Raw genomic sequence first — 27,402 nt, forward strand, 5'->3', positions numbered from 1 at the left:
TTGGGATCTACTGTGGTATATCTTACTGTGCTTGGTCTCTAGTGCTTAATATCAGTATCCAACAAGGTGTAGCTGATTACACCTTGTCTTGTAGTTATTATACAGGTTTTCCTCATGTTGTTCCCACTTATCTTTGTGATTCCACATCCCCTCTTTCTATGCACTAGTCCTCCTATGGGGAATGAGGGAAATTCTATATCCTCTTCATGCCATGCATTATCTATGGCAAATTAATGGATGAAGGAGACTAGAGGAGGTTATCTTCCTACCCCACCCATATAGACACCTTCAGCATTTATTTTTCATCTTCATAAGGAGCCCACATTGTTTGAACTGTACTGTGTGTGATAATTACTTAAGGATTTTACTTTTTTTTTTTTTTCCCCTGGTGATTCTTTGGAAGATAAAAGAAAGCTCTGCTCTTCCCTGAATTACTTGATCTTATCTGAGTGTTTTTCTATTATCTTTCTTCTTTCTTATTTCTTGACTCTGGTTTGGTTTTTATTGTGTCTGTGTTTGTATGCATGTATATGTGTCTTTTATTATTAATACCTCAATGAAATTAAGGAAGCACTTGTTACAGGGTAAGAACTTCCTTTATTGGATTTCATTAATCACTTTAATATGTGGCTTTTAGCAAAACTATGCTCCAATAGCCACACTGAGGTAGTCAAATATAATTCTATGCTTTATATATCAGTTTTTTTGGAAACAAACAACAAAAACAAAACAAAGTTTTCTTCCTTTCAACAATCCTGTTTTAAAGATAAAAAAAAAACTGCTTTAGGATTATTGCCATTGATAGACCTAATTCAAAACTTAATTTTAATTCTCACTACAGGAGTCCTGAATTTTGGAAATTTGTGCCTACTTTCTTCCTCTGGTAATAATTTTCAGCCTTTTATTCATTCAGTCTCATGTTTAGGATCACGTCAATGAAAGGAAAATGAAACTGAATTGCATAGAAGAAAAAATATATATACTGCAATTTGAAAATACTGTCCTGTTTTCCATTTAATGTTCATTATTATTTGGTGTCTCTTGACAAGAAATATGTAATTTTTATGATTTAAATAAACAATCCCCTTCTGTATACGTACTTCTGTTCACAAGGTAATGGTTCAGAATTTTTAAAACCACAATCTCCAAGTCTCTCATTAGGAGAATTAAGTTCTTTAAAGCAGGTGTAGGGACCTCCTTGAGCGCCTGTAGTGAACACATCAGCTGTGTTAGCATCCTTAATCCAAATAAATTATTTGTTAGTAATGAACTAATGAAATTCTTATTTCAACATAATCATGGATTTGATCAATCTTTGGTTTCCACGAGCACCCTGTCAATATGTGGAAAGAAATACTCATATCTAACAAAACTGTAAAGGATTATATCTACTTCAGTAAGTAATATCATTTTATGAAGGAAACTGCTGCCCTTTCCTATGCGGGCAACCACTTCCTCGTCCAAAGGGTAGTAGCTGTGACATTGTAACTTGCTCTTCTGTTAATCACATGAGAATTTTAAAGCATGTCATTTGGGGGCAGGAACCTTTGGAACCAGTTATATGATTTGCCATATTATTATTTTTTTCTCTCTCTCACGGAGTTCAGTGGTATTTTAAAATTCATCTTTCAAGTTGGGTATCATAGTGAAAATAATATGGAATATCAAATAGCTACATTAAATGTTTAAATCTTGGAGATTTGGGGGTGATTCCATTTTGTTAAACACAGGAATGGAAACCTACACCTGGAAGTGGAGAGCTTTGCTCTCAAATAGGCCTAAGAAGTGTGGCCCTGGCAGTGGAGCCTAGGAATAAGTGGTGAGAAAGCTAACAGCAGCAGCTCAAAAGTGAATAATCCATGCTCTGGGGCATTGACACATTTGGAGAAACTCTTCTTAATCATTTAGGGACAGCGGCACTGATAGAGGAGTTGCCTTAGCCACAGAGGCAAGAAAACAGAACGTGTCTTGGTTACTCTTGCCTGCTTTTGACCAGTAAGGTAAGCACTCAAGAAAGAGACAAGTCAAATGCAGAAAAATATCAGCCCCTTCAAGAGCAGGAAGGAAAAGAAATAGAGAAAATCCAGGAACATATCTGTCTTGTAGGCGATGATATGGCTGATTATGTTTGTTGACTGGATGAGTCAGTACCTCTCCAGGTGCTTTGTGTCTTTCCATGATAGATTTTTCTCTGATGAGTGTTTACCTAATGAGTTCAAATGCTGATCTGCACATTTCTCGCCCAGTTCAAATTGTCTATCCATGTATTTCTACCCCAGAATTTTTATTTCGAATCTTCCAATCTTTCCACATTCTGTTTCCTACCAAGAAGCAGAGCCCTTTGTCACCACCTATAAAAACATCTGCTGTCTAGTGACTGGTCATACCTCTTCCTATGGAAGGCGGAAGGCCAGGTAGTCAGGATATCTCAAGACCACTCCCAGGTGAGGTTGCAGTGAAGCCACTTGTTTGTCCTGCCTTCCATCCAGTTATCTAGCCAGCCCACCTAAGAAACAAGTCTGAGTTTGTTCCTTCTGTGTCAGCTGGTCATGATGAAACCTCAGGTATTCATAGATGCGAAGTGAGAAAAAAGAAAAGCTGTATATATATCTAGTGTATAGATACCTAGTTAAATAGTTGTAGGGACATGATAGGAGAACTGTGAACATATATGTTTGCCAAAGTATGGTGGGGTTTATCTTCTGGGGTCTTAGCTTCCACTTAAGTCAATCATTCTGGTTCTAAATATTGGCTTAGATTCAGAATTTGGATGTGGCATTATGACATTATTGAGGTTACAAAGTTTATCAAACTTTGGTGGTACAAATTGAGTTATACCCTTTCTGACTGCTCACAGGCCGAGAAAAGTCACTTCTGTTATCTCCCTTACACTCAGTAGATAAAGTACTCATGTCTGCTACTCCAACCCCATTGCTAATTATTCTAACTTCATCTTTTTGGTTCCCAGAAGTTAAGCACTGCTGTCTGGCTTGCAGAGGAAGCCATCTTTGGAACTTATGCTGATTTTGGTATCCCTGTCACAGCACTTTCTACGGTCTTGGGCTTTTGTTGAACCCAAATATTTGGCCTTACACACACATTATAGGCAGTACACTATGACCATTTTACTAAGCATTTTCTTTCTTTCTTTCCATAATCTGTTATGAAAACTCTTTAATTTAAACTTGACTTAAGAGTAAGGATGTTTGCTCTGGAAACCATGCTAGTGAAATGTTTTTACTATTATCTAGTATCTTTGCCAGGATGGTAAATCCTATGCTTTGCAAGACTGCTCCCCTAAACGATAAATTTTCATTTATCCAAGGGGATCATACTTACGCCATGCTAAGCTGAGAGAGAATGAGGGAGGGAACAGAATTGGACCTTCCATAGGGTCAGAAGTTTCAGAGAATCCTGGAAATTCATATTTTGGGGGCCACTTTCCAACTATCCTCATCTCTAAGTACAGGTCCTACATTTTTTTCCAGTCAGAACTTTAACAATGGAAAAATAGATCTGATGGAAAACTTAATCTTCTTCAGAGTTGCTTCAACTTGACAATCAAGTCCTTTAGAACCTCATTTTTTAAGGGATGAATCATCATATGTTTGCAGGTAGACTCTTCGAGCTCACACTTTGCCTTGAAATGCACATTTTTCTTATCTTTTCCTAAATTTAATAGTGTTTACTAATAGCCATCAAATTCCACTGTCCTTGTAGATGTTGTTTCAGTCATGCACTTCCATTGCACCAGCTAGCATATTCTCTTTCACCAAAGAATGTCAAACTAATGTTAACCACTTGTTAATCTGAATGTCTCACTTAGCAGTCTCAGAACTGTCTTTGGCTCTATGGTTTTTGGTAACATAAGAAGAGAAAAAAATGCCTGCATCAGTTAGGAGCCCAAATGAATGAATAAATGAACAAACTATACCAGAAAGTGAGAATTTTGAACCTTTATGTCAGTTTTGTGAGGACATTAGGGCTTATACTAGAGGAAGAAACACATGATTCATAAACTCTCCTAAACATCTGTTTCAATTAGAACTCCAAAAGACATCAAATGTCAAGTTACCTTTTTTGGGTTAAAGAAAAAAAGAGAGAGAGAGAGAGAGGGTATGTCCTAGATATTCCTTACAGAAAATATTATTTGATTTGATTTTTAAGAGATGTGTTAAATCCTGATGTAAAATTATTCTGATAATAACAAATAGTATTAAAACAAATAAACATTAAAAACATGCAAACCCACAAAGAAGTAGCATTCTGAAAACAGCATAGAGAAAATAGCACGGACATGTGACTTAAAAATTAATTCAGATCTGGTTGAATTTTGATTAAATCATATAATCTGAAACTTGTTACTAAAGACAAGTTTCAAATAATTAGAAAGACAACATGGACCACATACATGTCATTTGGTAAAAACTATACTCCTTAGCTTATCGATGGGCAAATAATTAAAACTAGGTGTCATGTTACCTTTAGCATATTATCAAATAATTATATTTGAATATATTTCATTAGGTGATTTTGATGTATTCAATTTATCTCAATCTCTCTAAAACATAAAATCATATTAGGGTACTGTGAATAATTGCTCACCAAAAGTAAGCATATATGCCTGAATCTTATTTGAATTACACTTAAAAGCTTTCTGAAAAAGCAAACTATGAACATGGATTTTTGACCAGGTGGCCTATGACTATTATTATTCTAGCAGCTGCTCTTCAGTGAGGAATGAAATTCACTCTGATTTTATAAGTTTCACACCATTAAAATGAGATCATGAATGTGAAGAATAAAAGGAAGATAAGTAAAATTTCAGAATTAGTTGATCTGCCATTCGAATCTTTATGTAAATTATGAGGTATAAACATAATGAAATTTTGCCCAGGTAGCTCATGAACAAAACCCAAACTCAAGTCATGAGAAAAGGAAGATACAACATTATCTTGGGGAAAAATCTCAAGGAGTTCTATAAAGCTTTACTTTCTTAATGTCTTAACCTAAGTTTGTGATCCAGGTTCTTCCACTTCTAGAGTTGTGTGGTACATTATGAAACCCAGAGAAGGATCCAAGTTTAAGGTAAAAGAAATATGAAAGAGCAGTACCTTTTCCAAATATCTTGGCACACTGGTTATCAGTAGTTTGGCATCGTCCGTTGTAACAATATGCAGTTCCAAACCTGCACAAATGTCCGTTCAATGCGTAAGTGTCAGGAACACAATGGCTAGAAGTTCCATTGCAGTACTCTGTAAAATCACACTCCTGGTCAACACTCTTTCTACATGGAATGCCTGCTACTGAAAACTGGAGGAAAAGGAAAAACAGAAACAGAATTATGTTCTTACTTACTGAAGTGATTTATCAAACAAAACATGCTTGCTTATTGATGACCAAGGGAATGACAGAATTCCTGAAGCATTCTCCCAAGGAGGAATCAGGTACAGCATGCATTGAGAGGGCCAGGGAAGAGTCACTATCTCAAAGATATAAAACAATCCCTCTAACATCAGGTTTACAGCTTCCCACCTCTGTGATGTTCTTCAGTATGAGGCAGTTTGATGCAACCAATATTTAAAGGGAAACTAAACAGATTGGTCAAACAGACATGTTTCTTAAAATTGAAGGATCATTACCATTACCTTTTTTGTTCTTGGAGAGACACAGAAGCCAGTCTATCAAGTTTCAGTCCCTGGTTTGACTTGTATTATCTTGTTTGTATGAATGAGACATATGGTGTCTCATTTTGCACACTGTGTAAATTTAGGATAATAATAATATTTTCATAGAGTTCTTATCGGTATTAAATTGATTAATGGAATCAATTTAATGGAAAAATGCTTAGAATAATACTTCATAACAATGTATATAATACTGATCAAACAACCAGCATTGTATTTATTACTACCCAAGAGCATAAAGATCTCCCTGCATAGCTCAGAAGAAGAGTATAGTTACTACTAAATGTTTGTGACTTGCTGAAAAAAAAATTGGTTGTCTTTTGCATTTCATAGTAAAGTCCACCATATCCAAATGCTGACCTGCTATATAAGATGAAGTTTCTCTCTCTTTTCCACACATATACACACAGTAAAATCCATGTTGATACAATTGCTTACTTAATAAAGCAAAGGTGATAAATAAATGAATTGACATCTTAAAAGTGATGAAAAAAAAGTGAATGAGAAATAAAGAATCTTCTACACAAACAAGTTAACTGAGAGAATTCATTTTCAGCAGACCCACATTACAAAAAAATACTAAGGGAAGGTTTTTAGATACAAGACATATAATACTGAACAGATAAAGGAAATTAGAGCTGGAAATGGAATAAATTGTATTAATTATAAATTTATATTTTTCTTCTTTCACTTGATCTAAATATAAAAGACTAAAGCAAAAATAACAGCAACATATTTTGTGTTTGTAGTAAATAGGAATGTTCTTTTATCAGATCCATTTACTACACAGGAAGTGGTATGGTATATGAAATTAGTCTCTGACTAATCAAAGATTTGTAAACCTTGGAGCAACCAGTGAAATTATTTTTAAAATGTAAAAATAGCAAACCAAGAGTGAAGATAAAATAAAGTCAGTAGTTGTATAGTTTTAGAGCTTACATTTAATTTGCAAAACAACTGTACATTTTATAAGTAGTTGTTTGGAATTCAAAGTAGCACAAATTCATGTACATTTACTATATGGTTCAGCAATCCTATTTCAAAGTATCCAGCCAAAAGAAATGAAGCACTATATTCATATACAATCTACTATTTGTAGCAGGTACATTTTTATTTCCCCAAACTGAAAATGACCCAGATGTTCCTCAACTGGGGACTGGAATAATAAACTGTGGTATGTCACTCTAATATGTTTAATTCTGTTCAGCAACAAAATGAACGAACTGATAAAACCAGGACATGAATGAATCTCAAATTCATTGTGCTACAATATCTAAATCATATATTTGTGCATATTGTATGATTTAATATATGCAATATTCTTGTTAAAGCAAAATTATAAAGGCAGAAAACAGACTGGTGATTACTAGGAGCTGTGGGTGGAAGTATGGATTGACAACAAAGAAATAAGGGGGAACTTGTAAATAAGAGGGCATGTGGAAATCACCTACCCTTGACTGTGACATTACCAGTTATAACACTCAAGAAATCCTCACTAACAGAATTTTGTTGAACTAAGTTAGATCTTAATAGAAAAATTGGGAGGAAAGAATATATGTAGTGTTTAAGTATAAGTGATTGACCAGAACTGAAATCATAAAATATCTTGCACTATGGAACCTGCTTTCTTATCCAAACTTATTGTATTAGAGATAACATTGTATTAATAACCCACATTTACTAACTTTAGAACATTATGGAATAATTTATATAACTATTCCAGTACAATAACCATTGTTATTGTATGTGTTTTCATATTTTGCATACTATACACTTTTCCTGTTTTCCTGTTATAATTTCTTCATACTTAGTAACTTATCATTCATTTGACTTTAAGATGTATTTAAGTATCAGTATTTTTGACATAGAAATATGTATATTCTTTCTCCTCTTTATTTGATAATTTAGAAGATGGTAGACTTTGTGGTTCAACACTACAGAAAAATCAGTACCAGTCTGAGATGTCTTCTTTATTTCATAACAATTTTCCTTATATACTTATTTCTTTATGTAATTTCTATTTTATTTCACTTAATTCTATTTTTTTTTTTACAAATTCTATATTGATTCAGTTAATACAGTCTTCTAGAATTAAAATTGAAGTTCTGTTTCAGGAATGTCAGCAACTTACCTCACATTCAGATGTACAACATGATCCTGAACCACATTTTACTGGGCCTTTCAGTTTACAAGTCTTATAATCGCAGCACTTTTTAAATTGACATTCCTAAAATCCCCAAAGAGGAATTATTATTCCAGTTGAACCATTTAAGAACTTGTTTCCTCATCTTAACATCAATTCAAAACTCCATGTTTAACCCACTATACAATATAATTACATGCAATGAAGATTTACTTTCTTTCTTTACTCTTTCTAAGCTACCCTGTAGCTTAGAAAGCACTAAGAAAATAGCATCTAAATTAACAGTTGATTAGTAACATTTGCTCACTGAAATATTGGAAATGTATTCATAAATTACTAACATGGAAATATATTTTCAGGGAATGTTTTAAAAAAGGTAAATTTTCAGGAGAAAACATAAACTTTCCTCAATTGTGTTGTTAATTATTTTTGAAGATTCCTACTGTGACTAAGTATAACAAGTATAATAAAATACATTTAATGTGTATTCGTGTATTTTTTTAGTGTTAGTGGTACCTTCTTCCTTTATTTATTTTACGAAGCACCTGCATTGACACGACCATGGAAACAGACTCTGTGCCAACCATGATGATATTTGGGGGCCTGTGATGTCACCGCTGTTAGTATAGATTCTGCACACAATATATTTCAAATGTCTTGGTTATCAAATCATTTAACTTTCATATAGTTTAGATTACTTTCTAATTTCTTCAGCAAGTATATATTAGTCCTTATTTTCTGTTCTGGTAATTTCAGTTGCTTCCACTTGGCATTTCCTATCTTTGTAGTTCATACTGCACAGGTTAGAGAATGTGAGCACTTGTCGACTTCCAAGTAGATCCACCCTAGTGGGTCGCTAAAGGACTTCTGGAAGGATAATAAGCTAAGATGATAGAGCCTCTTGAACCCCTATCAGAGGGATTTTTTCAGGAACTCCAAGAATTGCCTGGATTCTCTGCACTGCTACTACAAACACAATGAATGGTATTCTGGACCTTCTGATGTACACACTGTGACCACAGATTTTGTATACGGCAATGACCAGGGTATTCACCATTCCACAGTGTAAAATTACTCTAGTAAATGGCTGTGGGTCACTTTGGGGCAAATGCTTGAATAAATAGCTAATTATCCTTGCTGGAGCATTATAGGATCTCATACTCTATCCAAATAAATAGCTGTAGCTCTAAGAACTGACTTAGATCTGGAAATTGGGCAATGGATTGTGATTTTTCCACTTAAAGCAACTGCACAGATCCTGTGTGCATCTTTCCTTAATTTTTGGTTGTATACATCGAAAAAATGTCATGGAGTGGCCAGATCTCTTAGCCATAAGTATAAATCCTTGCAGGTCAAGACCCTTAGCTGTCATCTATGCCTCACTTCCCATTATGCTAATTACATCCATGCTAATTACATTACATGGTCAAATGCTGCCCCTTAGCCTCTGTTATTATGGAATCTAGTGATCCTAGTGATATAAGGGAAACCAGCTCCATAATGATGCCTTCAATGACCAACCCCATTCTACAGAAGAAATACATTGTTAAGATTTTCAACAATGTTGTGAACTTTTCAAGTTACTGCTGCTTTGAAATTTTGATCCCTAACTGCCAAGTTCTGGTATCTCAACTTCATTTATTGTAGGATAGATTGTTTCCAATCTTTAGGGATCAATTTAGCAGTACATTAAGAATGGCCTTAGGTTTGCTTTCCAAGTATTGAGGTCATTCTCCACAAAGCCTTCCCTATCAATAAAGTATACCCTATTCAGGAACATATTTTAAAACTTGGGGTAACGTCCTTAACATCTGTCCATAGCATATTCTTGTCTATGCATATCAGCAAAATCCTATAAATTAAAAAAAATAACGATAATTTATTCCATAATCAGAGAGTGTCTTCTCACTTGAACTATATTTACACTTGACTCTAATTGGTGATCTAGAACCAAGGGAGGAAGTTGGATGCAGAGCTTGGGAAGAGCAAACATCATCTTGTGAGGCAACTGATCCCAGGTGAAGTCTGGTTTGTGATTAAATGAAGTTTATTCAGAGAATCCAGGATAATCCCTACCTCTTAAAGTTCACAATCTTACTTACTTCTGAAAAGTACTTTGCCATGTATTGTAACATATCCACAAATGTCAGGGATTACAGTGAGCATACCATTAAAACTCCATTATGCCTACCACCAAGCCCCTGGGATGGGAATGTGAATGTCAGGGAAGAGAAGCAACTACTACATGTGGGTTAGTGCACTCTTTACTACTCCAGCAAACTAAACTAAATCCCACAAGAACCTCTGACAGAGGGTATGGAGCAGGAGTCAGCCACCTTGACTGTAAAGGACCAAACAGTGCTTATTTCCAAGCTGCTCACAGTATGATCTCCACAGCAACTTATTCACACTTATGTTGCAGCACAAAAGCAGCAATAGAGAATATGAAAATGGGTATTTCAGTAAAGCCTCACTGCAAAAAAATTAATTAAAACAAGTGGCAGCTGGACTTAGCCAATTGGGCACAGGGTACCAAAAGCTGATGCGGAACATTCTTCAGAGAATTTCTTCACAAGATGCAGTAATTTGGGACATTTGTTAACCAGTTGATCATCATGATTATCTGAGAGTCAATTGTTAGTTCCCAAGTGCATTAAGCCCACTCTGCTAATGACTGTACTCACTGTTAAGGTCACAAAAAGCAGTCCAGGACCAAGACTTTGGTACATGTAATGAAACACTCTGCACCAAAGGTACATGCTGTTGGGCACTGACAGTGTCTGTTATAAATGTCAATCTTCCCAGAGTCTGTAGTTGTAGAAAACCACAGTGTGCAGATCTAGCCACAGAATGGGTTGCATCATTCTTTCTTTCATTAAAAATAGCCACTATTTATTGGCAAGGAGATGGGTATCATATTTAGGTATAAGAGAATGCAAGAGGAATTTGGTACTGCTTATCAGCAGAGTAAGGGAGGAGTCAAGGAAAGCATAATAACTGGAAAACTTTTACACCCACACATGCATGCACACACAGATAAACAGACTCACACATATAAGTTTCAGTCTTTTGGAGAAGATGATTAATAGGAATTTAATAGTATGTAAATGTGGTAGTCAGCTGCTTTTCCCCCCCCACCCCTCCCACCCCTCTTTTCCCTCTATACAGTCCCTCCTTCCTCTATTCTCGCCCCCTCTCACCCCCCATTATGTGTCATTATCTGCTTATCAGCTAGATCATTTGTACTTTGGTTTTTTGAGATTGGCTTATCTCACTTAGCATGATATTCTCCAACTTCATCCATTTGCCTGCAAATGTCATAATTTTATTATTTTTTTTATGGCTGAGTAGTATTCCATTGTATATATATATACCACAGTTTCTTTATCCATTCATCAATTGAAGGACATCTAGGTTGGTTCCAAAATCTGGCTATTGTGAATTGAGCAGCTATGAACATTGATGTGGCTGTATCTCTGTAGTATGCTGATTTTAAGTCCTTCGGAATAGTTGGGTCAAATGGTTATTCCATTCCAAGTTTTCTAAGGAATCTCCACACTGCTTTCCAGAGTGGCTACACTAATTTGCAGTCCCACCAGCAATGTATGAGCATACCTTTTTCCCCACATCCTTGCCAACACCTATTGTTGCTTGTATTCTTGATAAATGCCATTCTATTTGGGGTGAGATGGAATCGTAGGGTAGTTTTGACTTCCATTTCTCTCATTACGAAAGATGTTGAACACTTTTTCTCATATATCTGTTGATTGCTTGTAGATCTTCTTCTGTGAAGTGTCTATTCATTTCCTTAGCCCATTTGTTGATTGGGTTTTTTGTATTCTTGGTGTAGAGTTTTTTGAGTTCTTTATATATTCTGGAAATTAGTGCTCTATCTGAAGTATGAGTGGCAAAGATTTTCTCCCACTCTGTAGGCTCTCTCTTCACTTTGCTGATAGTTTCCTTTTCTGAGAAAGCTTTTTAGTTTGAATCTATCCCAGTTATTAATTCTTGCTTTTATTTCTTGTGCTATGGGAGTCCTGTTAAGGAAGGCTGATCCTAAGCCAACATGTTAAAGATTTGGACCTACTTTCTCTTCTATAAGATGCAGGGTCTCTGGTCTGATTCCAAGGTCCTTAATCCATTTTGAGTTGAGTTTTGTGCAGGGTGAGAGATATGGGTTTAGTTTCACTCTGTTGCATATAGATTTCCAGTTTTCCCAGTACCACTTGTTGAAGAGGCTATCTTTTCTCCATTGCATATTTTTGGCACCTTTGTCTAGTATGAGAAAATTGTATTTGTTTGGGTTTGTGTCCGTTTCCTTTATTCTGTACCATTGATCTACCTGTCTATTTTGGTGCCAATACCACGTCATTTTTGTTACTATTGCTTTGTAGTATAGTTGAAGGTCTGGTATTGCGATGCCCCCTGCTTCACTCTTCCTGCTAAGGATTGCTTTAGCTATTCTGGATGTCTTATTCTTCCAGATGAATTTCATAATTGCTTGCTCTATTTATGTGAGGTAAGTCATTGGGATTTTAATTGGAATTGCACTGAATCTGTATAGCATTTTTGGTAGTATGGTGATTTTGACAATATTAATTCTGCCTATCCAAGAACATGGGAGATCTTTCCATCTTCTAAGGTTTTATTAAATTTCTTTCTTTAGTGTTCTGTAGTTCTCATTGTAGAGGTCTTTCACCTCTTTTGTGAGATTGATTCCCAATATTTTATTTTTCTCGAACCTATTGTGAATGGGATAGTTTTCCTAACTTCTCTTTCTGAAGATTCATCATTTATGTATTAAAATGCATTGGATTTATGAGCACTGATCTTATATCCTGCTACTTTACTGAATTCACTTATGAGTTCTAAAAGTTTTCTGGTGGAATTTCCTGGTTCCTCTAAATATATAATCATGTCATCAGTAAATAGGGATAGTTTGAGTTCTTCTTTTCCTATTTGTATCCCTTTAATTTCCTTGGTCTATCTAATTGTTCTGGTTAGAGTTTCTAGGACAATGTTGAATAGAAGTGGTGAAAGAGGGCATCCCTGCCTTGTTCCAGTTTTTAGGGGGAATTCTTTCAGTTTTTCACCATTTAGAATGATATTGGCCATGAGCTTAGCATAGATGGCCTTTACAATGTTAAGGAATGTTCCCACTATCCCTATTTTTTCCAGTGTTTTGAGCATGAAGGGGTGCTGTATTTTATCGAATGCTTTTTCTGCATCTATTGAAATAATCATGTGATATTCTTGACTTTAAGTCTGTCGATATGGTGAATTACAATTATTGATTTCTGGATGTTGAACCAACCTTGCATCCCTGGGATAAAACCCACTTGATCATGGTGCACTATCTTTTTAATATATTTTTGTATGCGATTTGCTAAGTTTTTTTTGAGAATTTTTGCATCAATGTTCATTAAGGATATTGGTCTGAAATTTTCTTTCCTCCATGTGTCTCTGTCTGGTTTAGGTATCAGGGTAATATTGGCCTCACAGAATTGAGTTTGGGAGGGTTCCCTCTGCTTCTATTTCATGAAATACTTTGAGAAGTATTGGAATGAGCTCTTCTTTAAAGGTTTTGTAGAACTTGGCTGAGAACCCATCTGGTCCCGGGCTTTTCTTTGTTGGTAGGCTTTTGATGACTTCTTCTATTTCATTACTTGAAATTGATCTATTTAAATTGTGTATGTCAGGAAAACAAGCCTGGAATGCAGATGACATGCCTGTGAATAATGAAGGGCTGAGGTATCTGTTCAATGTCTACAGAAGTATTGTTCAGGAGCAGGAGGCAGACCCATGTAGGCAAGAGTGAGACCTGATTGCAGGAGAATGTGACTCTGTAGCTGAAGAATTAACAGATGTGATAGTAGTTACCAACATATAGTCACCAGTGAGTAACAAATAACCTTTCTGCTATTACTTATGGTTGTGACTGGGCAAATTATTTAACTACATTGTGCCTCAGTTTCCTCATCTAAAAACAGAAATAATAGATCCATTTAAAAGACTTATTGTGATATAGGTTATGCAAAATTATCTAGCCTATATCAAATGTTCACTAACTGGAATTTTTATTTTAGTGTTACATTATTATAAATTATTATATCATAAAACATTTTATTATATCATATGATATGAAAATAATCATAGTATTGCATTAGTAATACATATAGTAAAATATGTACATAAAATTAAATACTTATAATAATAAATAAATAAATAAATAAATAAATAAATAAATAAATAAATTGTGTATGTCCTCCTGGTTCAGGTTAGGTAATTCATATGTCCCTAGAAACCTGCTGATGTCTTCGAGATTTTCTATTTTGTTGGAGTATAGATTTTCAAAGTAGCTTCTAATTATGTTTTGTATTTCACTCCTGTCTGTTATATTTTCTTCTTCATTCCAAATTTTAGTAATTTGGGTTTTCTCTCTTCTTCTCTTTGTTAGTGTGGCTAAAGGTTTATCAATTTTGTTTATTTTTTCAAAGAACCAACTATTTATATTTTCAATTTTTTTGATTGTTTCTTTTGTTTCAATTTTGTTGATTTCAGCTCTGATTTTAACTATTTCCTGTCCTCTACTACTTTTGATGTTGCTCTGTTCTTCTTTTTCTAGGACTTCGTGCTGTAGTGTTAGGTCATTTATTTGTTGATTTTTCTTCTTTTATTGATTGAACTCCATGAAATAAATTTTCCTCCAAGTACTGCTTTCATAGTTTCCCAGAGATTTTGATATGATGTGTCTTTGTTCTCGTTTACTTCTAAGAATTTTTTTATTTCCCTCCTGATGTCTTTTGTTATCCATTCATCATATAATAGTGTATTTTTTAATCTCCAGGTATTGGAGAAGTTTCTTTTTTTTATTCTGTCATTTATTTCTAATTTCAATCCATTATGATATGATAGAATACAAGATAGTATCTCTATCTTCTTGTATTTGCTAACATTAGCTTTGTGGCATAAAATATGGTCTATTTTAGAGAAGGATCCATGTGCTGCTGAGAAGAAAGTGTATTCGCTCTTTGTTAGATGGCATATTCTATAAATGTATGTTAACTCTAAATTATTGATTGTGTTATTGAGATCTATGGTTTCTTTGTTCAATTTTTGTTTGGAAGATCTGTCCTGTGGTGAGAGAGGCATGTTAAAATCACCTAGTATTATTGTGTTGTGGTCTATTTTTTTTCTGGAATTGAGAAGGATTTGTTTGATGTATGTGGATGAGCCACTCTTTGAGGCATATATATTTATGATTGTTATGCCTTTCTGATTTATGCTTCCCTTAAGCAGTATAAAATGTCCTTGTTTATCCCTTCTTACTAACTTTGGCTTGAAGTCCACTTTATGTGATATGAGGATGGATACTCCAGCTTTTTTGCTGTGTCCATGTGCATGGTATATTTTTTCCCATCCTTTCACCTTTAGTCTGTGGGTGTCTCTTTCTATGAGATGAGTCTCTTACAGGCAGCAAATTGTTGGGTCTTTCTTTTTAATCCAATCTGCTAGTCTATGTCTTTTGATTGATGAGTTCAGGCCATTAACATTCAGGGTTTTATTGAGATATGATTTGTATTCCTGGTCATTTGGCTCTTTTTTTGTTTTGTTTTGTTTTTTTTACACAACTTGGTTTCTCCTTTATTTGGCTGTCCCTTTAGGGTAGTTCCTCCCTTTGCTGATTTACATTGTTGTTTTTTTATCTCTTCCTCATGGAATATTTTGCTGAGAATATTCTGCAATGCCAGTTTTCCTTTTGTAAATTCTGTTAGCTTTTGTTTATCATGGAAGAGTTTTATTTCCTTGTCAAATCTGAAGGTAAGTTTTGCTGGGTATAAGATTCTTGGTTGGCATTCGTTTTCTTTCAGGGCTTGAAAAATGTTCCAGGCCCTTCTAGCTTTCAGGGTCTGGATTGAAAAATCTGCTGATATCCGTATTGGTTTCCCCCTGAATGTAATTTGATTCTTTTCTCTCGCAGCCTTTAAAATTCTGTCTTTATTTTGTATGTTAGGTATTTTCATTATAATGTGCCTTGGTGTATGTCTGTTTTAATTTTGTGTATTTGGAGTCCTATAAGCCTCTTGTACCTGGTTTTCCATTTCATTCTTCAGATGTGGGAAATTTTCTGATATTATTTCATTGAATAGATTGTTCATTCCTTTGGTTTGTTTCTCTGTGTCTTCCTGAATCCCAATAATTCTCATATTTGGCCTTTTCATGATATCCCATAATTCTTATAGATTCTTTTCATGATTTCTTACCATCTTCTCTGTTTGGTCAACTTTTGTTTCAAGATTAAATATTTTTTGTCTTCAATGTCTGAGGTTCTGTCTTCCAGGTGTTCTATCCTATTGGTTATGCTTTCCATGGAGTTTTTAATTTGGTTTATTGTTTCCTTCATTTCAAGAATTTTTTTTTTTTCAATATCTCTGACTCTTTATTGAAATGATCTTTTGCTTCCTGTATTTGCTCTTTTAACTGGATTGGTGCGATCATTCAATGCCTGCATTTGCTCTTTTATCTCCTCATTCAATGCCTGCATTTGCTCTTTCATCTCCTCATTTGGGTCTCTGATCGTTTTAATTATGTACATTCTGAACTTCCTTTCTGACATTTCTTCTGCCATGCTCTCATTGGATTTTATTGCTATACTGTCTAGGTTTGTTTGGGACATTTTCTTCCCTTGTTTTCTTATATTGCTCAGGTATCTACTCCTCTAGTAGTGAAACTCTGGGATATTGCAGATTTCCTCTACTTACTAATACTGTCTCTGTAGATTTCCAGTAACTGACCACTTAGCCTTCAGTATCCTGAAGTCTTGGAGGAATTTGATAATGCGGTGCTCCACTAGGAAGCTGCCCCTCTAGGGGTGGTGGCCTTCAGGTGGGGTATATTCCCTCTCAGTGGGCATAGGCATCTCCACTTGTTGACTGAAGGTCAGTCGAAAGGGGACTAGACTGCAGACTGGGGCACATCTGATCTGGGCCTATGTCTCTGGTTCTACTGCCCTGGTGGGAACTCCTCAACCAGCGGGGAAGACTCACTCGGTGGGCAAGCTTTGCTGACAGCTCTCCTCTGAGAATTTCCCTTGGGTCCAGAACTACCACCTGGACTGGGAAGTCCTCTGTGATGTTCCCAGGTGTCCTGACCTACCACCTGGGCTGGGGAGCCTGGCCCTGAGGGACTCTCTCACTGAGCAGCCCTCCTCTGCTATGCTCCCTGGGGACCGGAGCTACCGCCTGGGCCTCAGACCCTCACTCTGTGTTGAAGTCTTTCGCTGAGCGGCCCTCCTCTGCAATGCTCCTGGTTGACTGGGTTCTTGACTCCAGCAGGTAGTCTCACTGGGCCACTCTACTCCACAAAGTTCCCTGCATTTCAGGACTACTGCCCCATCCGGGGAACCCGACCAGTGGGAGACACACCTGGTGGCTCTGAGTTGGCCCCGAGTCTCTCAATACCTCCTCTTCTTGACTCTTGGGTCTTGTCAAAGGTCCTCTAACATCCTGTAGGTGTCTCAGGAATGGAGCTGCCCTTCCGATGATAATGGCCACGCCCTCAGGATTAATTCAAAATGCCTGTAACAGCCTATAAAGAAGCCTCTGGCTAGCTCCACGATGCAGGCGGCTGGCTCCTCTGTCGGCTTGCTCCGCAATGGCGACAGACCTTGGCCTGGTGGTTGGGCGAGTTGGCTGCCCGCCTCCTAGCTCCCCAAGGCAGGTGAGTTGGGTGCCCACCTGCTACCTCAGAGATGCAGGCAGCCTGACTCACCCACCAACTGGCTCCTCGACTGCGACCAATCAGTGATGGCGCCCATCCTCGGTCGTCGACTTTTTTTGTAAGGGGAAAGAATTCATGAAACTGGTAGGGGAAAAATCATGAAGAGACTTTATTTTGGATAAATGAGGGGAATTGTTAAATATTTTGGAACAATGATGTTTATAATAGACTAAATATGTGGTCCCACTTGTTGAGAGTAGTGTACACCCAAATCTGATTGACGGAACTGTAATCAAGTGATGAAAAAATAGAAAAAAATTTGATCATTCAAAACCTCATAATTTCAGGAATGTTTGAGAATGATTAAATAAACCCATTACAATGTTCAGAAATTCATGCAACCACAAGAAGATAGGGAAAATTTAGATCAAATTTCACCAATGTTTGTATAGAAAACAAAGAATGAAGCCACATGACTTAGGATTTGAATAGTAGCTAACAAGGACTTAATTTATCCTTTTTTTTTTTTTCAAAACCTATCTAAAGACATGATTTGCAACAGCTTTGCTAACTAAGCCTTCATGACACACATCTTCTCAATTGAAGAAGTGTTGGAAAGGGATTGATTTAAATTTATCTTCATTTTCAGATCTGTTATTAATTGAAGACATAGTGCATATATCATTCTGTATATACCATGAGAAGCATGTTTTATATTTGTTAGAAATGTAAAAATTGTGGTGAAACTTCAAATTTATTGCTTACCTCTTCATTACCACAGTCACATTCTTCATTAGGTTCCAAAATTCCATTACCACACACTGGTTGATTTTGATATAATGGTTGCAAATATGAAAGGGCCTGAAGACATGGAGTCCCAAATTTTGAAATAAAATGCCTATATTCATTCATGCTACAATTGCTAAAAATCTTCATACCACTGGATCTCCTAAAATGAAATAATATTCCTCAGGTAAACAAACCTTGCTAATAAAATATTTTCATATATACAACATTCCATGCAAATTTGTATACAAATATACAAAATATAACTCATAGGATGACTCAAATAAAAAAATTTATATCTTAGCAGAGATTAAATCACCATAATTTTAATTTTAATTAAATAAATAAATTTTAATTTCAATATTGCTTAACTTTATTATTTTCCCCCAAAACTTTGGTTTGAATATGTTTTGCTCCTTATGAAATCATCTTGCCTTTTAATACCCATTGTAAGTTATTAAGCAGGTGCAAGCTTAATTTGACTATGGTATTTAGAATTGGGGCCTTTGAAAGGGCGTTAAAATTAAATTAGTCACCAGAGTGGAGCCACCATGATTGAACACTGGTGGCTTTCTGAGAAAAGCAAGAGACCATAAGAGGGAGGGAGGGAGAAGAAGAGAAAGAGAGAGAGAGAGAGAGAGAGAGAGAGAGACTTCCTGTTTTTTTTATTTTTTATTTGATCTAATTAGTTATGGCTGACAGTAGAAGTCATTTATACATTTTGATAGATCATACGTAAGTGGAGTGTAATTTCTTATTTTAGATTGTACATATTGTAGGATCATATCAGTCATGCAGTCAAATATGTACATGAAGTAATAATGTCTGTTTCAGTCTACTATCCTTCCTACCCCCATACCACTTATCATCCCTTCACTGCTCTGTACCTCATATAAAGTAACTCTATTTATTCCCTATCCCCCCTCTTATTGTGAATTAGAATCCACATATCAGAGAAAACATTCAGTCTTTGGTTTTTTGGGTTTGGCTTATTTTGCTTGGTATGATATTTTCTAGCTCCATTCATTTACCAGCAAATGCTGGAATTTCATTCTTCTTTAAAGTTGAGTAATACTCCATTGTGTGTATATATGTGTATATATATATATATATATATATATATATATATATATATATCACTTTCTTTATCCGTTCATCTGTTGAAGGATACCTTGGTTGGTTCCATAGTTTAGCTATTGTGAGTTGAGTTGCTATAAACATTGACATGGCTGCATCACTGTAGTATGCTCATTTTAAGTCTTTTGAGTATAAACTGAGGAGTGGGATAACTGGGTAAAATGGTGGGTCCATTCCAAGTTTTCTGAGAAATCTCCATACCACTTTGCATTATGGTTGCACCATTTTGCATTTTCACCATCAATGTATGAGTGTATCTTTTCCCCCATATCCTCACCAACATTTATTGGTGCTTATTTTCTTGATAATAGCCATTCTGACTAGAGGGAGATGAAATCTTAGAGTAATTTTGATTTGCATTTCTCTAATTGCTAGACATGTTGAACATCTTTTTATATATTCTTTGATTGATTTTATTTCATCTGTGAAGTGTCTGTTCCGTTCCTTAGCTAATTTATGGATTGGGTATTTGTTTTTTGGTGTTAAGATTTTGAGTTCTTTATATATCCTAGAGATTAGTGCTCTGAGGTGCATGTGGTAAAGATTTTCTCCCATTCTCTAGGCTCTCTCTTCACATTATTTCTTTTGCTGAGAAGAAGCTTTTTAGTTTGAATCCATCCTATTTATTTATTCTTGATTTAACTTCTTGAGCTTTAGGGGTCTTGTTAAGGAAGTCAGATCCTAGGCCAACATGGTAAAGATTTGGACCAATTTTTCTTCTATTTGGACCAATATTTCTTCTGTTCTAGTGCCTAAGTCTTTCATCAACTTTGAGTTAAGTTTTGTGCAGCCTGAGAGATACAGGTTTAATTTCATTTTGTGATATGTGGCTTTCCATTTTCCCCAGCACCATTTGTTGAATAGGCTATCTTTTCTCCAGTGAATGTTTTTGGCATCTTTGTCTAGTATGAGATACCTGTATTTTTTCTCTGTGTCTTCTATTCTGTACCTCTGGTCTATGTGTCTGTTTTGGTACCAATACCATGCTGCTTTTATTACTATAACTCTGTAGTACAGTTTGAGGTCTGGTGTTCTGATGTCTCCTGCTTCACTTTTCTTGCTGAGGATTGCTTTGGGTATTCTGGGCCTCTTTTTTTTCCAGATGAATTTCATGATTGATTTTTCTAGTTTTATGAAGAATGTCATTGGGATTTTAATAGGAATTGCATTAAATTTGTATAACACTTTTGGTAATATGGCCATTTTGACAATATTAATTCTGCCTATCCAGGAGTACAGGAAGTCTTTTTATCTTCTAAAATCTTTAATTTCTTTCTTCAGTGTTCTGTAGTTTTCATTGTAGAGATCTTTCACCTCTTTTGTTAGATTGATTCCTAAGTATTTTAATTTTTTTTTTGAGGCTACTGTTAATGGAGTAGTTTTCTTTATTTCTCTTTCAGTGTATTCATTACTGTTATAAATACATATAACATTTATGGGTATTGATTTCATATCCTGCTATTTTGCTGAATTCATTTATTAGTTCTAGAAGTTTTTGGTGGAATTTTTTTGGATCATTGGCAAATAGTGATAGTTTGAGTCCTTTTTTTACCTATTTATATATTTTAATTTCTTCTAATTGCTCTGTCTAGAGTTTCAAGGACAATGTTGAATAAAAGTGGTGAAAGAGGGCATCCTTGTCTTGTTTCAGTCTTTAGAAGGAATGCTTTCAAATTTTTTCCATTTAGAATTATATTGGCCTTGGGTTTAGAATATATGGCTTTTACAATGTTGAGATATATTCCTCCTATCCCTAGTTTTTCTAGTGTTTCAAACATGAAGGGGTGCCGTATTTTGTCAAATGTTTTTTCTGCTTGTATTGAAATGATTATATGATTCTTGTTTTTAAGTCTATTGATGTGATAATTATGTTTATTGATTTCCATATGTTGAACCAACTTGCATCCCTGAAATGAACCCCACTTGATCATGGTGCACTATCTTTTTAATATGTTTTTGTGTGTGATTCACCAGAATTTTACTGAGAATTTTTGCATCTATATTCATCAGGAATATAGGTCTGAAGTTTTCTTTCCTTGATGTTTCTTTGGTTTTGGTATCAGGGTGATATTAGCCTCATAGAATGAATTTGAAAGGGTTCCCTCCTTTTCTATTTCATGGAAAAATCTGAAAAGTATTGGTGTTAACTCTTCTTTGAGTGTCTTGTATAACTTGGCTGAGACTCTGTCTGGTCCCAGGCTTTTCTTAATTGGTAGGGTTTTGATGGTGTTTTCTATTTCATTACTTGAAATTGGTCTGTTCAAATCTCGTGTGACCTCCTGATTCAGTTTAGGTAGATCATATGCCTCTAGAAATTTGTCAATGTCTTCAATATTTTCTATTTTATTAGAATATAAATTTCAAAAGTTTCTAATTATTTTCTGTATTTCAACTGTGTCTGTTGTGATATTTCCTTTTCCATCACATATTTTAGTAATTTGGGTTTTCTCTCTTTTTTTCTTCATTAGGAGTTTATCAATTTTATTGATGTTTTCAAAGAACCAATGTTTTTGTTTTGTCAATTTTTTCAATTGTTTCTTTTGTTTCAATATCATTGATTTCAGCTCTGATTTTAATTATTTCCTGTCTTCTACTGTTTTTGGTGTTGATTTGTTCTTCTTTTCCTAGAGCTTTGAGATGTAATGTTAGGTCATTTATTTGTTAACTTTTTATTCTTTTAAAAAATGAGCTCAGTGCAATGAACTTTCTTCTTAGTACTGCCCTTTATAGTGTCCCAGAGATTTTGGTATGTTGTACTAGTATTCTCATTTACCTCTATGTATTTTCTCATTTCATCCTTTATTTCTTCTACTATTCATTTGTCATTCAATACTGTATTATTTAGTCTCCATGTGTTAGAGTAGCTTCTATTTTTTTTATTGTTGATTTCTAATTTCAGTCCATATCATCTGATAGAATGCAGGGTATTCTCTCCATTTTTTGTATTTCCTAAGAGTTGCTTTGAGACATAAGATATGGTCTATTTTAGAGAAGGAAGCATGTGCTGCTGAGAAAAATGTGCATTCACTCATTGATGGATGAAATATTCTATATATGTCTGTTAATTCTAAATTATTGATTGCATTATTTAGTTATAGTTTCTTTATTTAGTTTTTGTTTAGAAGATCTGTCCAGTATTGAGAGAGAAGGGTTTGTTTGATGTACATAGATACTGCATTGTTTGGGGCATAAATATTTACAATCCTTATGTCTTGCTGATGTATAATTCCTTTCAGTAGAATGAAATGATCATTTTTGACCATTCTGATTAACTTTGACTTGAAGTTCACTTTATCTGATATGAGGATGGAAACTCCTGCTTGTTTATGCAATTTCATATGAGTGATATGTTTTTTCCCATCCTTTCTCTTTCAGTCTGTGGCTGTCTTTACCTATAAGGCATGTCTCTTGGAGACAGCATATTGTTTGGTCTTATTTTTTAATCCAATAGTCAAGTCTATGCTTTGATCGATAGGTTTAGGCTATTAACATTCAAGGTTATTAACATTCAAGATATGATTTGTATTCCTGGTCATTTTGGTTTCTTTCTGGATTTAATTTTATTTAGTTTCTCCTTTGACTATTCCTTTAGTGTAGTTCCTCCCTTTGCTGATTTTCACTTTTTTTTCCCACTTCATCTTCATGGAATATTTTGTCGAGAATATTCTGTAGTGCAGACTTTCTAATTGTGAATTTTTTGAACTTTTGTTTATCATGGAACATTTTTATTTCATCTTCAACTCTGAAACTTAATTTTGTTGGATATAAAATTCTTGGTTGGCATCCACTCTTTCACAGCTTCAAATACGTTGTTCCATGACCTCCTAACTTCAGGGATCTGTTTTGAGAAATCAGTTGAGATGCGAATTGGTTTTCCCCTCTACATAATTTGCTTTTTTTCTCTCACGGTCTCTAAGATTTTATCCTTAATCTGTATTTTAGTCATTCTCATTATAATGTGTCTTGGTGTGGGTCTGCTGTAATTTTGTATATTTGGGGTCCGGTAAGCCTTCTGTATTTGATTTTCCATTTCATTCTTTATGTTTGGAAAATCTCCTGTTATTATTGCATTGAAAAGATTGTGAATTACTTTGGTTTGTATCTATACTCCTTCCTCTATCCCAATAACTTGGTTTTTTCATGTTATTCCATAGTTCTTGGAAGTTCTTTTCATGAATTCTTACTATCTTCTCTGCATAGTCAACTTTTTTTCAATATTAAATATTTTGTCTTCATTGTCTGAGGTTCTGTCTTCCAAATGGTCTAGTCTGTTGGTGATACTTTCCATTGAATTTATAATTTGGTTTATTGATTCCTTTATTTTGGGGATTTCTGCTTTTTTTTTTTTTCACAATCTCTAACACTTTATCGAAGTGTTCTTTCACTTCCTGTGTTTTCTCTTTGACTTTATTCTTTATACCGTCCTTTACTTTGCAGATCAGTTTAACTATGTACATTCTGAACTCCTCCTGAACATTTCTTCTGTGTTGTCAGTGGAGTCTTTTATTGGGATATCTTGGTTTGTTTGGGGCCCTTTGTTCCCTTGTTTTTTCATGTTGCTTGTGTGTTTTCCCATGTAGTTGTATGGGTCTGGTGCAGTACAGATTCTACCCTATAGACCTGTATTGTCCCTGAAGATTTCTGGTACCCGACCTTTAAGAGGGAGACCAATATCAACAGCATCCAGTGCAAACAACATACAGTATTAAATCTAATAGCTCCCACTAAGGTGCCCACTGCCCTTTTGCTATAAACAGCAAGGATGAGTTCAATCACTGTCCACAATATAAACAGAAAATTTGCCAGGAAGATTTACAATCTCATACAGTAGACAAAGAGAGAACAGAAATAGTGCAGGACATGAAGTTCATGAGGGAGAAAGAGAAGCCAGAAGAAAAAATCCACAGGAAGAGTGGAAGAGGAACTAACAGAAGTTTGTTGTTAGGTGGAGAAAAGTTAGAAAGGGAATCCAGGAAAACAGAAAGAATACATATAAAGAGAAAAAAATTAAAAATATAAGAATATACAGCAGAACTGCAAAACCACCATCCTCAATAAACTGATGCATGAAAAATACTTTGCTCCATATATGGAGATGTTAGAGAAGAAAAAAACGAAAATAACATAAATCTTGATGGAAAATTGAACAACTGTCTCTGTTGGAGTTTACAAGCTTCTCAATCCTGTCTTTGACTTCCCACAAAACCACCTGACCCAGACCAGCCCTGGCAGACCCAGTCGCTACCACCAATGTGGGAGTCAGATGTTCTGGGTTCAGCCTCATTGTAGTCCCAAGATCTCAGTGCCACTGGAATTTGGAGAGAGACCACCAAGGATGAGCAGTCCTGAGAAACATTAACTAGATGGAGGCCACCAATACTCCCAGGAGGAAGACCCCAGACGCAGGCAAACCAGCAGGCACCCCAACACTGAACATCCAGATCCTGGCCAATGTCCCCAGACAGGGGCAGCAGCAGGTGGGGGGGTCTGCAGCAGCATGGTGGTGGTGACAGCTGTGGCTGTAGCTGCAGTAGCACCCAGGGAGAAGAACTCCAGTTGACCTCTGGGGAGTGGCAACAGCTTTGGTGACAATGGCTTTGGTGGCAGGAGCAGCGGCGGTAGCAGCAGAGTAGATGGCAGCCACACCTGGAGAAAAGACCTCCAGGCATCCGAGGCAGTGTCTGAGGCAGCACGGAAGGCAACAGACCTCTGAGCATCTGCCACAGCATCAACAGCAGCAGTGCCCAGAGCAAAGACCTTCGGGCATCTGCAACATGGGCTGAGATTTCCTGTTTCTTGCCATGTGATGACCTACATGCCTCAGGACTTTGCCTTCAGGAAAGCCATCCACCAATGTTTCCCCTCAACAGTGACCCAGAACTGTGAGCTAAAATAAACTTATTTTCTGTAAAATTTACCATCTGTGTTATTAGCAACAGAAAATGAACTAAGACACTAATTTAAGGATGGAAAAAATTATTAGTCATATGTCACATTCTGAGAAATGCATCATTATGTGATTTTTGTCATTATTCAAACACAAAGTTTACTTTTCCAAACTAAGATGGCTACAACATTACGAGGTGACATGGTCTTATGGGACTACTGTAGTATAAGTAGTTTATTGTTGATGGACAGTCATTATGTGAGGCATGACTATATGTATATACTTGGTACACTATTTTGATAGACAAATGAAAAAAAATATAACACAATTCATTTTTTTGTGGATTAGATCACCATCCTGGTCTAAAAGACCATTTGAATAAGGTCAGCTAGGGCACTTGTCTCAAAATACATTGATTTCTCAAACAAAGTTCCATGTGTGGGGGAAAAAATTATGAAATACAATTATTTCAGGAGAAAGCAGATTATACTACAGATCTCTTTCTGAATCCCATAGACTTTAATTTGACAAAACTTAACTCTCCCTTTTCACTGCATATGCAACTCAAAAACTGAAAGTAGACCAACAAAAGCACCAACCATGCTGTTTGAATTCACATTGTTTATATCACAAATTTGAAGTTTTTGAAATGGTCAGCATTCCTATCATGTTTCCTAAAGCAGTTCAATTTCCAGTCTCCAAAACAACTGTTTCATACTTTCCATCAGAGATCTTACATACCTAGCTCTTAGTTTTCTATCAGAGGAAACTGCCTTCACCTTTACACCTTCATTAATCCAACTACATATCTCTGTACATATTTATTCTCCTAACCTCCATCACAATTCTTAAATGTACCCAGTCCTAATAAGACCAAGCCTCTCTATTATACACTACAGCTTCTATCCTCTACTATTTATTGTAATTTTACTCTTAATTCTGATGTCTGACATTATTGCTTCTATATTCTCTTTATTTTTCCCTGTCTAGAGATGGTATAGATACTGTCTTCCATATAAAAAATTCCTTCCTTTGATCACAAATTCCAGCTCATACTCTGAAAAATATTGCCCCTATTTACCATCTCCACTTTATCACCTCTCATAGAATTTATCAAGTAATTTAAATGTGATATAAAATATTGATATAAACTGTACTGAATTTATAAACCTTTACTGGAAAGAATAACAATATAGTAAGTATATACTTAACAGTATATACTTAACAGTATATACTTATAACAGTATAGTAAGTCATCTAATGTGTTTAGTGCTGGTATATACATACTATTTTTCTAGATCCATTTACCTAATGAATTTTTATTTTGCTATTATCCTAATTGTATATTGATTCTGTTGATTTTTCTAGGTGGCAATATAACATCACAAACTGAGGACAGTTTTTTCTTCATCAAATCTGTCTTCCTTTTTCTTTCCCTCAGGACAACAGCCAAAGTTTCCAGTACTATTTTATTATTAAGGGCAATGTTAGGTTATCTTTGTCTTGGGTAACAAAGACTACAACAAAAAAAGCAATAGTTCATGTGTTTACATAATATTTCATATTGTCATCAACTTAAAAGTTTATCCCTCTAATTCCCTTGAGTGAAAATATCTTAATAGTACATATCACTTCCCACACTCTCAGGTCACGTAGAAAGAAAATAGCATGCCTTTCCAACTTATGAAGATAAATAGAGAAGATTTAAAAATTCATCACATCTTAAAAACAAGCTCATGAACGTGTATGTGAAATTAATTAAGAAAAAAAAGGGCTTACACTGCTTCATGATTCATTATGCATGTAGCTCTTGGACAAGAACAATTATTGGTGTCATCATAGGTTAATCCTATATTAAAGCCAAGCAGTTGAGCTATAATAACTGAAAATCCCTCCAAACTTATAGCATCTGGATACTAAAATAAAGGCAATTAAAGAGAAAAATATTTTAATAGAACACAAAAACAAGTAATAATTTGAAACATTTTACTTCTATAAAACTTTACAATTAAATACTTTTTATGTTAAGTGTAATTTATAAT

General features: G+C 35.3%; 1 protein-coding gene across 1 annotated transcript in view; it reads right to left on the bottom strand.

Moving 5' to 3' along the window:
• The window catches only part of LOC124982700 (disintegrin and metalloproteinase domain-containing protein 18-like), a 132,597-nt gene that overhangs the window by 60,322 nt on the left and 44,873 nt on the right, over positions 1-27,402 (bottom strand). The window contains exons 10-14 of the mRNA XM_047549666.1: positions 27,140-27,276; positions 18,316-18,499; positions 7,819-7,914; positions 5,115-5,313; positions 1,101-1,206 (exon numbers count right to left, since the gene is read on the bottom strand). Coding sequence (XP_047405622.1) covers positions 1,101-1,206; positions 5,115-5,313; positions 7,819-7,914; positions 18,316-18,499; positions 27,140-27,276 — 722 coding nt within the window. The remainder of the gene's footprint in view (positions 1-1,100; positions 1,207-5,114; positions 5,314-7,818; positions 7,915-18,315; positions 18,500-27,139; positions 27,277-27,402) is intronic.

The sequence above is a fragment of the Sciurus carolinensis genome, chromosome 4 (assembly GCF_902686445.1).
Source record: "Sciurus carolinensis chromosome 4, mSciCar1.2, whole genome shotgun sequence".
NCBI lineage: Eukaryota > Metazoa > Chordata > Mammalia > Rodentia > Sciuridae > Sciurus > Sciurus carolinensis.